At 38.7% G+C, this 15,871-nt stretch overlaps 1 protein-coding gene across 3 annotated transcripts in view; it reads right to left on the bottom strand.

Annotated features, from left to right (window-relative positions):
* Positions 1 to 4,951: 4,951 nt before the first annotated feature.
* A1CF (APOBEC1 complementation factor) overlaps positions 4,952 to 15,871 on the bottom strand; it is a 49,834-nt gene continuing 38,914 nt past the window's right edge. For all 3 annotated transcript variants that reach the window (XM_074959006.1, XM_074959008.1, XM_074959007.1), the window contains exons 10-12: positions 15,051 to 15,187; positions 13,800 to 13,933; positions 4,952 to 10,914 (exon numbers count right to left, since the gene is read on the bottom strand). In XM_074959006.1, the coding sequence (XP_074815107.1) occupies positions 10,763 to 10,914; positions 13,800 to 13,933; positions 15,051 to 15,187 (423 nt within the window). In that variant the 3' untranslated portion in view covers positions 4,952 to 10,762. The remainder of the gene's footprint in view (positions 10,915 to 13,799; positions 13,934 to 15,050; positions 15,188 to 15,871) is intronic.

Raw genomic sequence — 15,871 nt, 5'->3', positions numbered from 1 at the left:
ACGTGAGTCTTGGTGGCCCTGTAGAAAGGGGAAGGAAATTGGTCCCTGCCTTCCAGCTTTGTAGGCACAAATACTCCACTGAAACTAACTGTCTTTGTAAGTGCTATATAATATATAATATGCTATAATTGAGGCAGAGCTCCTTCTAAAGGAGATTTTAGTAGGTAATCTGACTTATTTTCAATGTCTTAGTGAAATAGAAAAATTCTATTCCTGCCTAACATCTGCCTAGCTCCAAATATGGGATCCCACAGGAAAGGTTTGTTTTTGCTTCACCACCTCAAAGGTGTCACAGATCCTCCCAGGAAAGCTCTGACAGCATCAGAGGATAAGAACAGTCCCAACATAGTCCCAATCTTTGGCACCTTCTGTCCAATGAACCGATGTATGCGTGACCATCTTCAGGTTTTCCAGGTCTTCAATCTTCTCTGAAGGTTTCAATTCTCCATGTTTGTTCTATTTCAGAGAACTAATATGATTTTCAGCTGCATCTTACCATCCAACATGAGCATATTGCTTTAATTTAGGAAAGTATTATTTCTCTGGTCTTCTTTGGGTTTTTGAATTTCAGTCACTGGTATTCATGAAGAAAATCTGACTGTTGCTTGATGTATCATCTAGTCAGGTGAGAAAACAAAGTGAATGGCAGTTACTGAGAGCTCTAAGAAACCTTCTGAAGGAAGAAAAAAACCTGAGTTCTGTGTTTGCCATGATTTTAAAAAGAAATGAAAGCAGGAAATAAGTGGAGTTAAATGAGGTAGAGCAGAAAATTAGTAAAGTAAATGAGCTAGAATAATAGAACTGGCAGAACAAATTCTTCTTGACGGAGTAAAGCTCAGAATACAGCTGACGTCCTTAAGATTCTTCAGAAATTGCTTCTGGGTATTTAAGGCTATTCTTCAGTTCTTCCTAGGCTGTTGTTTTTTTTCTGATTAAGTATCTGCCCAGATTTGGGAACCTTTCTAGTGAGCTTTATATAATATAAATAGTTAGCAGAATGTTGAATTCTCTCTAATCATTAGGATTCAGTACTTCCATAAATAATGATATTGAAGAATGCTGGAACAAAGCAAATTGTAATGCTACCTATTCTAGCACGGGGAGCTCTGGACACTACTGCCCAATCCAGTGGAACAGGTAGAATTCAGAATTAATGTAAAGCAGAAAAAATGTAAATATACACATTCAGGCATTTTAAGGAATAATTTCCATGTCTCTATTCTGAGACAAGCTCAATGGAAACTACATTATAATTTCTGCTCACACAAGTCCCAGAGCTGGCAATTCTAGCAGGTTGCCAATAAGAGCATCATTGCTGACTGTCACCTCTTCTGTGTACCCTTCTCCACTGCCCCAAAATGAACTCACTGAAACGGTATGATGGCTAAAGGTTTTGGCCAAAATTTTGTTTTGAAAACTTGACTGAACTAAATTTATCTACTGCAAGAGTTAACTGGCTACCCACTCACCCTGTCCTTCCAGTCAACCAATTCAAATTTTGGCTATGAAGATAGGCCATATCCTCCCACGCAACTATGAGATGGTCTCCTCCAAACTGCTCATTTCACCTCGTCTTTTCCTCTTGAAAGGAATTGGGGCTTGCAAATTGGAGTGGTGTCCCAAGGAATACCTCAGCATCTAAACTAACTGGTGATGGGGCCTTTTACTCCTGACCCCTCACCATCTGCCTGAGGTCCTGTACCACCCCCTTCTGGCTGACCACCCACTTGTTACTTTGAATACTCTTACCTCACCTCGTTGTGGTCTATGCAGCCCCACACCTTTCAAGGACTCGTGTTTGAATGTATGTCAGGAACAAAACCATTTCCCCTGTTAAACACTCAACTGACCTTTTATTTTCGTCTCTCAGCCTGTGGGCTCTGCAGTGGAATGGGGATTTAAACTGTGGACCAGAGTGGGGTCATGTCTTAGACACAAATCAGAATCTTGTATCCTTATCTGCCCTGAGCTACACTTCCTTGTTCAGGAATCCTGACTGGCCTCTCGTTGCTGTACATATCTCCATATTACACGGTACCTGAACATAACAACACATCGATTTGGGTGTTTCTTCAATAGAAGGTTAGTGCTTGGGAAACTGCTGCTGTGCAGTTGGCCAATATAGTGGCATTTTTCTGACATTTTGCTTTCTTCTTGTCCTTGTTGGTACCGATACCAATGCTGCCTGATTGCACTTCGCGGAACAAGAAGGAAAAAACATCCATGTGATGCACCATCCAAATATATTTCTTTGTCTCCTCCAACAAGTATAACCTACAGAAGTCTCTTATCCAGCAAAAGGCTGCCTCTTGTCATGTCTGATCATTCCATTTACTTCTCTGCTAGCACTTTTCATTTGTGCCTTATTCCCTGACAGAGCCAGGTCTAAGCTAATGGTGAATGGGCTGAGACCGGTCATGCCTATGTCTAGCATGGGGGGCTAGACAACCCAGCAAATGCCCTGTTCCCTTGGGAGTCTGAGGGGAAATTCACTGCACAGGCCAGACCCTTTGAGAGCTGGTTGTTATAGCCCACAGAAATCACGGCCTGTGCCAAGGTTAAGCATGCTGCATCCAAATGCATTTATAGCCTGGTGGTATCTTTAGATAGTGACTCTGTTTCCATTTGTCAGCGCTGTAACTGACATTTGGGATAATTTTACTCGAGATAGTCACCGTGTGAGCAGGAGAAATGAAAATTACACAAACCCGAAACTTTTGTAAACATATATTATCAATAAACTGCAACTTTTCAGATGTTAGTGAATACATTTGTGTTCTATGGGCCAAATTGTGTGTTGATATAAAGGAATGCAGCTCCACTGACTTTAATGAGAACACCCATTTACACCAACAGGAATTTGGTCTGATAACTATTGCCAGAAATCCAATTTCAATTGACATCTGCTGTAGCAGTCCCAGAGAAGGTTTGTCTTAATATCCCCCCCTTTTTTTTTTCTTCACGTGAGTGGCTAGTCAGTTTGGTGCCCTGGGATGTTCCAGGTGGGAGAAGAAATTGATGGAGTCTGGTATTTTCTTTGATGCAATCTTGTTTATTTACAAGGAATGTACAAAGTCCTGCTTCTCTGAAAGCAGGAGGAACCACGAACAAAAGGAGCAGTTTCTTAGCTTACAGATACAAGCCTTTTTAACCAATAGACCTCAGTGCTCTCTTTCTCTAGCTTTTTTTCCAGGGTGTCACTGTGAACACTGGCTATAACTTGTCTTTCTTGCTTTTTTCCTTTGCCTCTCTGTGTTCTTTCTGTTCTCAGTTTCTGCGCATTCCTTCTCTCTCTCTCTCTCTCTCCTTTCTTTAGACAATGCCCATAGAGTGCTGGGCTCGTTGCTAAACAAATTAAATGGATGATCCTTGCACTGAGGAGTTTATAATCTAATTAAAGAAATGATTCAATCCTGGCTGAAATAGGGTGAAAGGGAGGGCAAGAGACTGATAATAAATTATGGGGTTACTTTCATTATGAGTAATATCTTAGTGGTATTTCTATATGTTCCTTTAAATATATTTATATCATATATTGAGTTATCTTAATCCATTCCATGGAATTTTATTAAATCTAGGTCCAGTAATCCAATTGAGAACAAGAGTAAAATTCTGGTTTTCTGAAAGTACTAGAAATATCATGAGACATTTTCTTCTTGCAAGATTCCTTGTTCAGTTTTACAGACCTAAGAAGCACAGGTAGTTTAGAAAAGATTCAGAGAAGAATCCAGAATTTTAAATGCTTATATAACCAAAGTCCCAAACCCATCCTTCCTATAGCTCCGATTCAGATCTTATATATACCATTTACAAATTCTTAGATTTAATGGAATTTATAATATTTGTCTTGTATTTTATCTGTGATTTTACATTTACCAAAGGCCTACAAGTATGTGCCAAACCGGATTGTTTTTTTATATGAAGCTTGGGAATTTGGATTTGTGAGACATTCCATGAAGGAAAAAAAAGCAGTGAGCTTTTGAAAAACTGCCGTTTTTCTAATAGTTCAGGGCTGGCCAACTTTCAAACAAATGCTGTTATCTGAAGTATTGGAATGACCTTGACTGTACAAAACAATTTAGTACTGTCTACCCTGGTGGACTGCAGTTGTACAGGAGGCACAGATTGCTTTGAAAACGCGTTAGCTCTGTAAACCCCCAACTGCTTATGCTGTGTGTGCTCTAGCTCAGCCTAAAGCAGGAGAGAGGAACCAAACTAATACTGAGGTTTTTGCAAGTTGCAGGCTACATTTTGGCTTGCTTTTAGAATAATACCTAGGCTCTTCTGCCTGTTTTATACACATGAACCCACCTTGGATTCCAAACCCCTTAGACTTCCAACTATTCAGTTTAGAAGTTGCATGTTTTCCTTAAAATTAAATAAGCCATTTAGTTCCCATTCCAGGAAAATAACCGGGCCTTTGGATCTTGATTGCATTATATCCTTATGGAACGTCCTTCTGAAATCCTCGTTTAAATTGAAGATGTTATACATCTAGTCCTGAGTGAGAGTCAGCAAAGGGCTCAGGGCTTACTGTTGCAGAGCCACTCCCATAGAGATCACTAGTACTCCTTTGTGAGTATGGTGAGAGTGATCTGATGGGACACAGCATTGTTAAATAACATATAGAACTATTCCTATTGTAACAATTTTAAAAAGCAAATGTAACTGTTTATTTTTTCCACTAGGTGGCACAGTTAAATTTAATTTCACTGATCACTTATTTATTATAAATGGGACATCAAATCAAAGATTAAGGGTGTTTTTGGATTTAAGATACAGTTTAATAATAATATATTTTTATTTGCATACTTATTGTATGGCATCACTATATTTACATCACTCCATATTGAGATGTTTTTACGTACTATACACAGAATGACTTTAGATGAAGCTACGGCCAACTGACCGAAAAAACCCAAAAAAAACTCCAACAGAGAAACTTTCAGGTTAGTTTAGAAAGTTTAATGATATTTCAAAGTCCAGTTAATGCCCTGTGATGAGCCTAGAATTACAAAATTGCTTCACAGTATTTAATCCAATTTACAATTTCCCTTGAATTCCTGATTCTTAGATGGCAATTTTATTTTATTTTATTTTATTTTTTCAAAACAGATGATTGCCTTTCCAGTAAATGGATGGTATGATTTTTATTACATTTCACAGTATAGAACACTATACAAATATTGTACTAAAAGTACAAAAATAAGTGCTTTATGCACACACTTTTTAATACTGTTCCTGTCTCTTTGCTTTGGCACCTGTTATAACTTACCTTATATAAATAGTTGGAAAAAAAGAAGTATATAGTTATTTAACAAATGAAAGGGAGAAACATTTTTTACTGACAGTAGCCTTTTTCACTAATAGTAGATGTATGGGTACATTAGTTCTTGCAATTTTCACGAGTGTATCATTGCTAAAAATGATTTAAAACGGATATGTACAAGAGAAAATTGAGCTAAAACACCAACAGTACTATTAATTATTTAAACCTCTGAGTACAATGGCTGGGCTTAAATGGTTTCCATGCAGTGCTGTCATTCTCTGCAAGCAAACAGTTCTGTAGCAATTGCAGAGGAGAATGCCATGGTTTTTTTTAAATCACGTTAATGAGATAGTGTCTAAAGTGTATAAATAGAAATAAGCTCGCTAGCTCCAGCAGTTACAGAAGAACTGAACTTTCACAAATGTGGCCAGATCTTGCACTTTTTATTCAGGCAAAACATCCACTGAAGTTAATGAGAGTTTTACCTCACCTAAGAAGAGCAGGACTGGGGCCCAATTCGTTTCAGTGACTCTGACATATGAATAAGCTTTTGACAATACAATGAACTAAATTAATATGACACTCTAGAGACTAGGGGGCACCAAAGAATTGACAAACAGTGTAATTTCCCTTTTGTTTTCCAAAAATCCTTAAAGGGATACTGCCAAGATGGGTAAACCCCAAATGATTTCGTGTCCCCTTTTATATATGAGTACTTTGCACTTAGATACCACTCTCTATCTGAAGATACTAACGTGCTTTACAGACATTAATGAATTTAATCTATGAAGAAGGGGAAAGGACAGTTTTATTAGGCAAGTTTTACAGATAAAGAAAGTGAGCACAAAGGCATTAAGTGACTTGCCAAAAGCAGGGTTCCTCATTCTAAGTGATAAAACCGTCCTCCTTCCTACAAACTTTGCAAAGCCAATGCGCTTGATTCTCTTTTCATGCTGGCCTAAATCAAGAATAATGCCATTGAACTCAGTGGAACTACATGGGTGTATATCTGGTGCGAATGCAATCAGAATCAGACCATAAATATATATAAACTATTGTTTTTCTTACCAAAGCTAATGCTTTAAACCTTAAAATGAACAAACAACCTGGAAGCTGGAAACAGCATGGATAAGCAATCTTATGATGCCAAACCAGCGCATGGGTGTGATGGGTGGAGAGGAAATAGGCCTGATTCTGCTCCCATTGTAGTCCAGGGCAAATGGGTTTCAATGCCACTGTAGCAGGCCCAATGTTAAAAACATAGTTTACTCTCAAGCCTCCAGTGGGTTACAGAGAATAATGAACTAAAAAGAAAAAGCAAGAGTTTTAAAAATGATTACAAATATCTTGACAGTGTCCCTTTAAGTTTCCTATATAAATTCCATAGAGCATATACATTTAAAAGAGTGATTAGGATTTAGAAGAGTGATCCCTGTCTCTCTATAACAAAGTTGCAAAACACTGCAGGAATAGGTAGACTAATAGCATTAGAGACTATACAATTTATACATTTGTTCCATTACTACTACAAGTAAGTCAACAAAAAGACGAGAAAAAAGTAAATATAAACACTTAACTGTTACTAGTCTAGTAAACGGTATTTCATATACCAATGTGCTTTGAAGAGCTTTATATATATTAAAAACTCTACTTAGAAAAGCAAAATAATTTTCACAGTGTTGTTGTTTCACATATACTGGTTTACAAATTTGGGGCCTAATCCATTTCTCATTGAAATCAAGGCAACACTCTTAACTACACTGGGTGCAGGCAGGATCAGGTAATTTTTTAGCACTGAGTGCCTCTCATGTGACCAGTGTGTCAGAGGGTGAAAGGTGGTGAAAGTTCTTGTTTTGCTCTTTGATGGAGAAGATGCGTAGCTGAAATAGTGGCATTAAAAAAATGATTGGTGACTACAATATGAAAAGCTGACAGTGTAAATCCTCTCCATTAATAATGGAAGGTGTTCATGGATAACGTTGAGATATAGACTGAGATATTGTAAGCTTCCTTTCTCTCTGTACTAAAACTATTATCTATGGGGACCTTAATAACCATTTATTAACACGCATGACATTTTGTCACTAAAAAGAGACTAGTACTGAATTATTTTGAATAATAACTTATTGCGCTCTCTCTGTCTGTCTCTGCATTTTGAACTCTACTAGTTTTGAACTTATAATTGCTTCATACTCCTAATCGTGCAATAAAATATATGATTTTTTCAAGGAAGAGAGATTTGGGTGCGGACTTATTTTTCTTGATTTCATATGCGTAGAGTAACATTTACAGTTCACCTAATAAGGAAAACCTAGAAATCCAGGACCATAGGTTAAGCTTTCTGATTCTGCTCTTATATGTGCAAACTGTAGCATTGTCTCAAGAGCATCCTGTTAGAGTGAAGTCAGTTGTCATCAGAGCACCTTACAAGGCAGTACTTTGTGTCTAGAAAAGCAAGTGTGTGTTGTACAGTGTGATTGCTATTGTCTGCCGCTGCACAACTGTATTGTGTCTGGTTCTTGCACCTCACCCTACAAACAATCTGCAGTGTGTTTTCTTGCTGATTATTTCATTTCATTTCATTTCAAGCATTGCAAATTATTGATGTTAATTAGGTGCAACTTCTGTAATTTAGTATAGTTTAGTCTTAGCTCAAGTTTTATTAACTAAAAATGGGCGCAAACCAAAACCTCCATATATGGACACTCTTGAATTTTGGGACAGGTGGGTCCAGATCTGATGCCTCAGGTACACTTCTGTGTGATATGTCTGGAACCAAAGAGCCCTACATTTTCTATAACGTTTGCATATTTACAGTAGTAAAAAGATCAAGTCTCATATTCAGCAAACTCCTTTGGGCTTATCTTCTCAGAAATGTTGCAGCTTTCTGAGTACATAATTTCATAACTAGTGTGACTCACTAGGCTTAAAGTGAAGTGAGTACCATAGGGGTACAGTGGGATACAAACTAGGAGGGTCTGTGTGGCTACAGTATGCATTATAGGCTCTACATCCCATAGAAAGATCATGTGAAAGGAGAATGCAAGCTTTCTGAGGTGCTCAGAAAGACCAGTCTGCCATATTGTCCCCTCAGGAATTGGAATGCAGAATCTTACAGTTGGAAGCTCTCCACATTTGGGTGTGATTAAAAGATGTGTGCTATACCTCAGTCTTTTCACTTGTTGGAGAGGAGATGGTTACTCCTGGGTAGGTCTGAGGTGACTGATATTGCAATGAAAGGATGATTCTCCCATGCTGTAAATCAAAGGGGAATTTTAATATCACCAAAGCTTGCCTGTATGATATAATGTCATTTTATAGCCTATAGACTCTGGCTCCTCAGGCTAATGGAGACATCAGATCGTTTCAACAGCTGATTTTTAAGAAACTTGAAAGGCATATGTACAATGGCTTTTGGGAGGTTCAAAAGATCACCATCAACTTGCAACCCTCAGAAATTGTAATAAGACCAGGCACTGCACAAACCCTTGCCATACTTGTTACAAGACTAATAAATATAATGGGAAAACATATTGTTCAATTAATTAGTCAAGGGCCGGCTATAGACTGCAACAGATGATATTTCAGTTATTAAATTGATACTTCACTGGATTTTGGCCAAAAGACCGTAAAAAATTCTATTGGTTTAAATTATAATGCAACTTTGACATGGCTTCAGCGTCATGCTAAACTGTTGATGAACACACAGCTTTCTCCAAAGTTCCATTTTCTTACATTTTACATGGCTTTAAATTTCCATTGGTATAATTTTTATAGTAGAGGACAATGCTCTCAGGGACAATAGGTAATTAACTGCTAGTGTAAGAGGGTGTAATTCCACGAAGTTTTTTACACCTGCGGTGAATTTGTCCCAAAGAGATGACTTGCGCTAGAAGGACAGTGACCTTCAGAGAGGTTTAGCAAGCATGATTATTAAATCTCACTTCTGAATTCTCATGGGCTGGTTTAACTGAAAATCAGCCAGATAAACAAGCCCTTTTTTGGATTTCACCATAAGTAGTTACGGGATGCTTTTCTAAATTATTTACTCTCTAGGGCAAAGGGATGGGAACTGAAAATACTACATTATTTTGTTGAGATTTTGCCTTCTTCTATACAGACCTGAGCACTACAAGAGGATAGAGAAAACTCCAGTGACTGAAACCTATCCACTACGTTAAACATCAAATCAGCTTTGAAATGCACATAAATAAGCACATCAGATTTTTCTGCTAAATGTGTGAAAACCAGCTTTTGCTGTCAGTTTCAACCTGGCCTTTGATATATTGGCCAGAGTTGTCAAAACATTTTAGATACCTAAACGAGCATTTAATGTCTCTAATCTAGTGTTTATATGGAAGATAGGCTCATATATGATTTTCAAAGGAAGCAAAGTTGTGTGCAGGACCTCTGTGCACACAGGGTTGCCTTAAATTTCACACATTGTCTGCTTGACCTAGGATATAGGAGGATTTTCTAGGTGGGTGGAGGTGCACATGGGCCAACATAGGCTCATGAAAGTTAGGCATGGTCAGGGCACATCTAACTCATTACGCTTATTATGGATGAGCAGGCAGAGAATCAACTCCCCATTGGCTTATGTGAATGAGGTACAAGTACAAAAGAGGTATCCAAGGACACAAAAAGCCCCTCCTATCCATACACACAGCTGAGAGGAAGAAAGGAAAACAGAGAATGCGACATGATGTAGCTAGTTGGAGAGAGCCAGGCAATTAGGTACTGGACTGGGGTGGTAGCCAGCGAACACGGGCTCGGCTGGGGATAGCATCGGAGCTTTGTTATGCGGAGGAAGTGAATTGTTTTGTAGAATGGGGTGAGAGGTTTTCTGTGTTTCTCAAGGGGAAGGACAGTGATCCCACCGACCATTCATGTCATACAGTAGTGGTTGAGGTGCAACACTACCACTCGGCAACCTGCAAAGAGGATTCTGTTCTAACTCCTTTTTGCTCCTCTCCCCACTGTCTATAGCCCACTTGCGCCCCTGAGGAATTAGGGGGAGACTTAAAAAAATTGTGGGAGTTGGGTGCTTAACTGCCCCCCTTTATGCTTTTAAGTCTTGCTATGCACCACGAATATGGGTATGATAACATAGCTAGCTCATCTGAGATGTCTAACTGCTTTTCAAGCTCTAAAGTCGCTACATAATTGGGAATATTTCTGTGTTCGGCATGGATTATTGTTTGTAAACACACACAGTAATATATACCTGAGAACCTTTAAGAACTTTTTCCTGGGCCAAGGTAATTTGTTGTTGTTTTTTTTCCAGTGCGAAAAATTGATTTTTAAAATTTGTTTTGGTATATGTTCCATTGTAAAACTATCAATCTAGAAGTATAAAACTATCACTAAATCTAAGTTTGGACAATAGATTAGTTTAAAATCATGAGGTCACAATAATTATCAGACTGAGCTAGCCTCTTGCCGCACTTGATTAAAAGAAAACGTTGATTTAAAAAAAAACAAAACAGTCTCTCAAAACGTTCCATAACCATCACTACGAGTAGCTACTGCAAAGGCAGGGTAGGCTTCATACGTTGCGTAAGGTGCTAAATCTTGTCCCAGCGTCACTGCTTGTTTTAGTTGTGTAACTGGTACAGTAGCAGCTGGATTAGCAATGGTGTATCCTGCAATGAAAAACAGACACAAAAATGCATTTTGATGCAAATGTACCTGCAGAGCATGATATAGCTGATAACCATCCTTTCGTCTACACGATTACATAAACAGGTGGAGATTTCATTGTCAATGGTAACAGTATATTTGTCAGATTAAATATACTTACTTGTTCTGATGTCTGTGTTTATCAGATGTTGTTATAAATGATAATTTTCTCTACTTTATAGTCATATTGGATAGTGACAATTTTGGTATAGCTAGTTAGCAAAGTTTTCAAAAAGAATCTGTAGAACACATCATTTCCCAACTTTTCCCCCACCCTGTTATTCACTGAATGATTTTTCCCCAGTATTTGGTTATCTCTAAACTAAGGATGTTACTATAGGCCTATATACTCTACTTCACACTTGGCATATGGAGGACAAGACAGATATCTGTAGCACAAGGATGTTCCCGGTCAGGTTTCATGAGCAGAAATCTGTATAAATGATGGAATTGCATACTACCATTCAATCATGCTTATTCACTACCACAGTCTCCTCTCAAAATGTGTGTGTGTGTATAAGTAATATCATGTAGAGAAGAGAGATATTTCCAATACATAAACTTGGGACAATAGTGGAAATTACGCTTCATATGGCTATATAGCACACCTCCACAGCATGTCAAGTGGCTCAAGTGGGATGGGCTAAAGCGGGTGGTCCCAGGAACGGGGGGTTCCAGGGAGGGGTTCAGGTACTGATCCTGGGGTTAGGTGGGAGGCTGTGGAGAGGACTTGCATGTGGCCCCTGGGGCGGAGTTCAAGAGCAGCAAGACTATTGGGAGGGCTGGGCCCCATGTGAGCAGTGTTGCAACCCCATGCACCAGGGGCTAAGTTACAAAGCCTGGAGCAGATAGCTGAGCCCAGCCAGTCCCATAGGACAGTAGCTACTTCAGCCAGGACAGGGGTTTTGGGGTTCAAAGGGGGACAGTCTTGCAAAAGCCAGGGCTATTGAGAGGTCTGGTACAGAGAATTTTCCATCTGAATGATTTTTCAACAGAAAATACAGTTTCCAAAAATTGATATGTTCTGTGTAAAACTTTTGAGTTTGCTGAATTTTTTTGATATTTTATCAAGAAAACTGAACCACCATAATATTTCATTTTGGGTTGATTAAACCAGAATCAAAATATTTTCATTTGTTGAACTGACACAAAACCTTTTGTTTAGAATTAAGTCAATATTAAACTGCAGTCCATAATCTCCCATGATGCAGCATTGTTTCCCCTCTGACCAAAGGGTGTGGTGTATCATGGAAAATGTAGGCACACCAGGGAGCCTAGCCTATAGGGGACAGTGGAGAGGATCAGGCAATCAGAACGACAATTCCCATGAGGCAATGCACCAAAATAAGGAAATACAATTTAATCTTGAACTCGCTCAAAATGAAGTATTTTTGGTCAGTTCAACAAACCAAAAGGAAATATTTAAATTTGAGAGTGTTGAAATTTTTTGTTTTTGATCAAAGTTGCCCAAACATTCATTTCTGAACTGAAATTTTTCTAAGTTTTTATTTAATAAAAAATGCTGATTTTTCAACTTTTTGACCTGATTGAGGACAGAAAAAAGTGGGACAGAAATTCCAATTTTTTGCTCCGCTTTAATATATATGTGTGTACTGATTATGTCCGTATCAACTCCCACTCCATTCACTGTGAACACAATTGAATCACATGAATGAGAAGAGAAGTCCATATCCATGCCAGAAGTAAAGCGAATAAATGAACGTGGACTGGGATCTGCAGGCTTTCAGCCATCATTGACTAAGAATCTTTGTTCACGAGTGATACTTCATGCTCCTCTGAAGGCACGCACATTTGAAAGCAAGATTTATCCCCACATGCCTAACTTAGTATTCAGAAAATTATGGAAATATAACGGCAAGTCAAATGTGTTGCAGGCTGAAAAGTTAATGTACGTGTATTTGTCAAGTTTCCAAGACAAATAAAAAGGGTGGGTGAAAGAAAGGGAGATATTATAATTAAGCAGTAAGTGGGGACTGGATTCAATAAAAAGTCCATTTGGCTTACAAACTGCGGAAGCCTTCACAAACCCAGACAAATTGATTTTTCTGTGGCTTTTGTGGACTTCTGTGGCAGGAATCTGGATATATATATATATATATATATATATATATAAAAATTATTGAATCTGTCCTCAAGACACTGCAAAAAATTCAGTAGTATGATTAATGCATGCTTTGTGTGCAGTTTGGCTCAAGGCATTCCCAGGATGTCAGAACTACATTCACAGTGGAGAACAGTGCAAATGCAGTGTCTATAAATTGGATTTGTGTTTCTGTCTGACATTTTCCACAATTTTCTGAGCCATTTTCGCTAGTTATTAAAGCTATTTATCAGAGATGGGCCCCCAGACAGGAATAATAAGTCCTAATGCTTTTGAATTTTGGGAAAATTTGGATTAGGACCTAAATTTAGTGACTGCCCTCATTTCTCTTGTGGGTCAAATCAAAACTGTAGCTCCAAAACACTCCCAACTTTGAGGAAGTTCTGATGTAGATTATAGTTTATAGCTCAAGCCCATCTCCAATACTTTTTTAAACAAGTTTTCTCCTCCCATCCCCTCTCACTTGATCCTACAGTGGAGTCATAGTACATCATTTGAAAACATGCATTCTTATGCCAGCAAACTATCATAACCCAGCGTATTATATTGTGTTCTCCACAAATAAGGGACAGGAATGGATGCACGGATATGTAGACAGATAGACAATATGTGCATTTCCATTCAGTAGATTTGAATCTGAACACGCCTGCAATCCTGCTATATGTAATTAAGTAGCTAACAAAAATATATCTTCAGAAGAGCATCTCAGTACAGACCTTCACATACCTGGAAAAGCAGGAGCTGTAGCAGGAGTCTCCGCTCCCTCTGTGGGAATGCCCAGGGTCTGAAGAGTATATTCTGCAGCATAGGTCTTGGCTTCATCAACATATGCACTAAGCTTAGGAGGTGTGAAGGGATGTCTATGAATCAGAAATAAAACATTAGCTGTTTTTTGTATTCTAAGGATCAGACACAAACTCCTCACAGACCAGGACACACCTACTCAGAGTGGCACCAGCTCCTGCCAGAACAACAGATGCAAAACCTGCAGACCTCCCTCCCTCCTCACCCCTCAGCTAATCTGTCTCTGTCACCTCAGGCCCTGAGACTGGCTGGACAAAAGTCTGGGGAAAAGGAACTCAGGGGAGATTGAGCCTGGGAGGAGGAAGACTACAGCTAGCTGGGCAAGAGGCCTGGGACTGGTATGAGAAGCCTGGGGAGTGGAGACTGGGACTGGGTAGATAAGGAGACTGGGATGAGTAGCTAGGGTGGGGAAGAGTTGAACTTGGACAGGGGCAAGTTGGAGGGGATAAGGCAGAAACAGTCAAGCTTGAGGAGAATAGGCAGAAAAGTTTGAGCCCTCTACAGAACATTCCCCTCCAGACTGGGGAATAGAATCCAAGGTTCCTGAGTCTCACCATTCCTCTGGGGTCAGCAAATACCTGTGAAACCCACTAGCAGTGTGTGTGATAAATCCTCCTCTAGTGCTGGTTCATGTAGAGCATAACAGCCCACTACTGCTATTAGCTCAGGTGACAGAAGTCTGTGAGGTGGGTCTAAAGATTCCAAACCTGCTGATGAACCATGTGGGTATCACTATGATGCCACTTGATGGATTTTCTGTTTATTCAGTTTGCTTTTTAAAAATCCTCAGAAATTACCTGGCAAAAACTATTTAAAAAACATTATTAAGGTTGAAAAGTCAAGCACCTAATTCTGGCATTTCCTAATTTTTAAGGTTGCCTGTGCAACTTTAATTTGTCTCCCTTATACAAATGCTCTGATACAGCCTTTAATTACCTGATCATATACTATTTTTTCCACAGGACTCTTGCCTCATTCAGTAGACAGGATGGATAGTGCATACTGAATGAGTAGCTATCTAATGTTTTGTTCAATGTAGAACTTTATCCTTCCTCTCCAAATCTAAAATTAATATAAATAGTGGTCTATGTAGTTGTTTCTAGCAATGATGCTGAATAAATAGAAAATTTTAAAAACTGATTAAAAACCATACAAAATGGAATAGTTACATACATAGTGGGATTCTGGCTGGCAAGGGCAGGAATAGTGATTTTATATAGGAATAGTTGTCTTTGGTCCTGGCCAATTGCAGAATGAAGCTGATAAACAGGTTGTCCCCAGTTATTTTTCTGGCAGATTTCTTCTAAGACCTAAACGAGAAAAATGTATACCAGTTACAACCACATTTTAATGTTCCGGCCCATCTCCGGCACTACCTGCTGCAAAAATACATTGCTTTCCATGAGTTTTCATCTGTAGATTATATGCTTCAAATTCTTAGCTATATATATAACTATATACACACAGAGAGAGAAGTTTTGGGTGTTTAAAGGGTCATAAAATCTAGGAATAGTGTAAGCAACTTAAACATTCAACCATCAATTATTTCATGAGGATAATTGTGACACCACTGAATCTGATGTATTTTCAGTTTAGCCCATTAACTGTTTTACTTTGATGCAGCATTGGAATAATTTCCTTTGACTTCTATTCATTAACCCATTTATGCACTCCAGAATTCTGCATTTTTAACGTCTGTTAAAGAATTGCGACTGTATTATCCTTCACTTTTTCTCTGCTTCTTCTCCTGCTTAGTTGTGTGTAGTGAATGAATAGTGGGGGTGTATCCCTCTCCAGATTATTTGCCTAAAACCTATTTAAGTTACATTTCTGCCCAGTTTACTGCAGAGGCTACTTGCTTGCTGATGCTCCTGGTCTGTAACAGAAATTCTAAATGGTATTGCCCTCTTCCTTTGCATTGATTATTCCACAAAATAAATCATTGTACTCAAATGTTATCACCCTACTTTATATTCTGTCTTCCAAATCACTGA

Source organism: Natator depressus, chromosome 7, assembly GCF_965152275.1.
Source record: "Natator depressus isolate rNatDep1 chromosome 7, rNatDep2.hap1, whole genome shotgun sequence".
NCBI lineage: Eukaryota > Metazoa > Chordata > Testudines > Cheloniidae > Natator > Natator depressus.
Note: the sequence above shows the minus strand (reverse complement) of the source record. Positions and strands in the feature narration are given on the sequence as shown.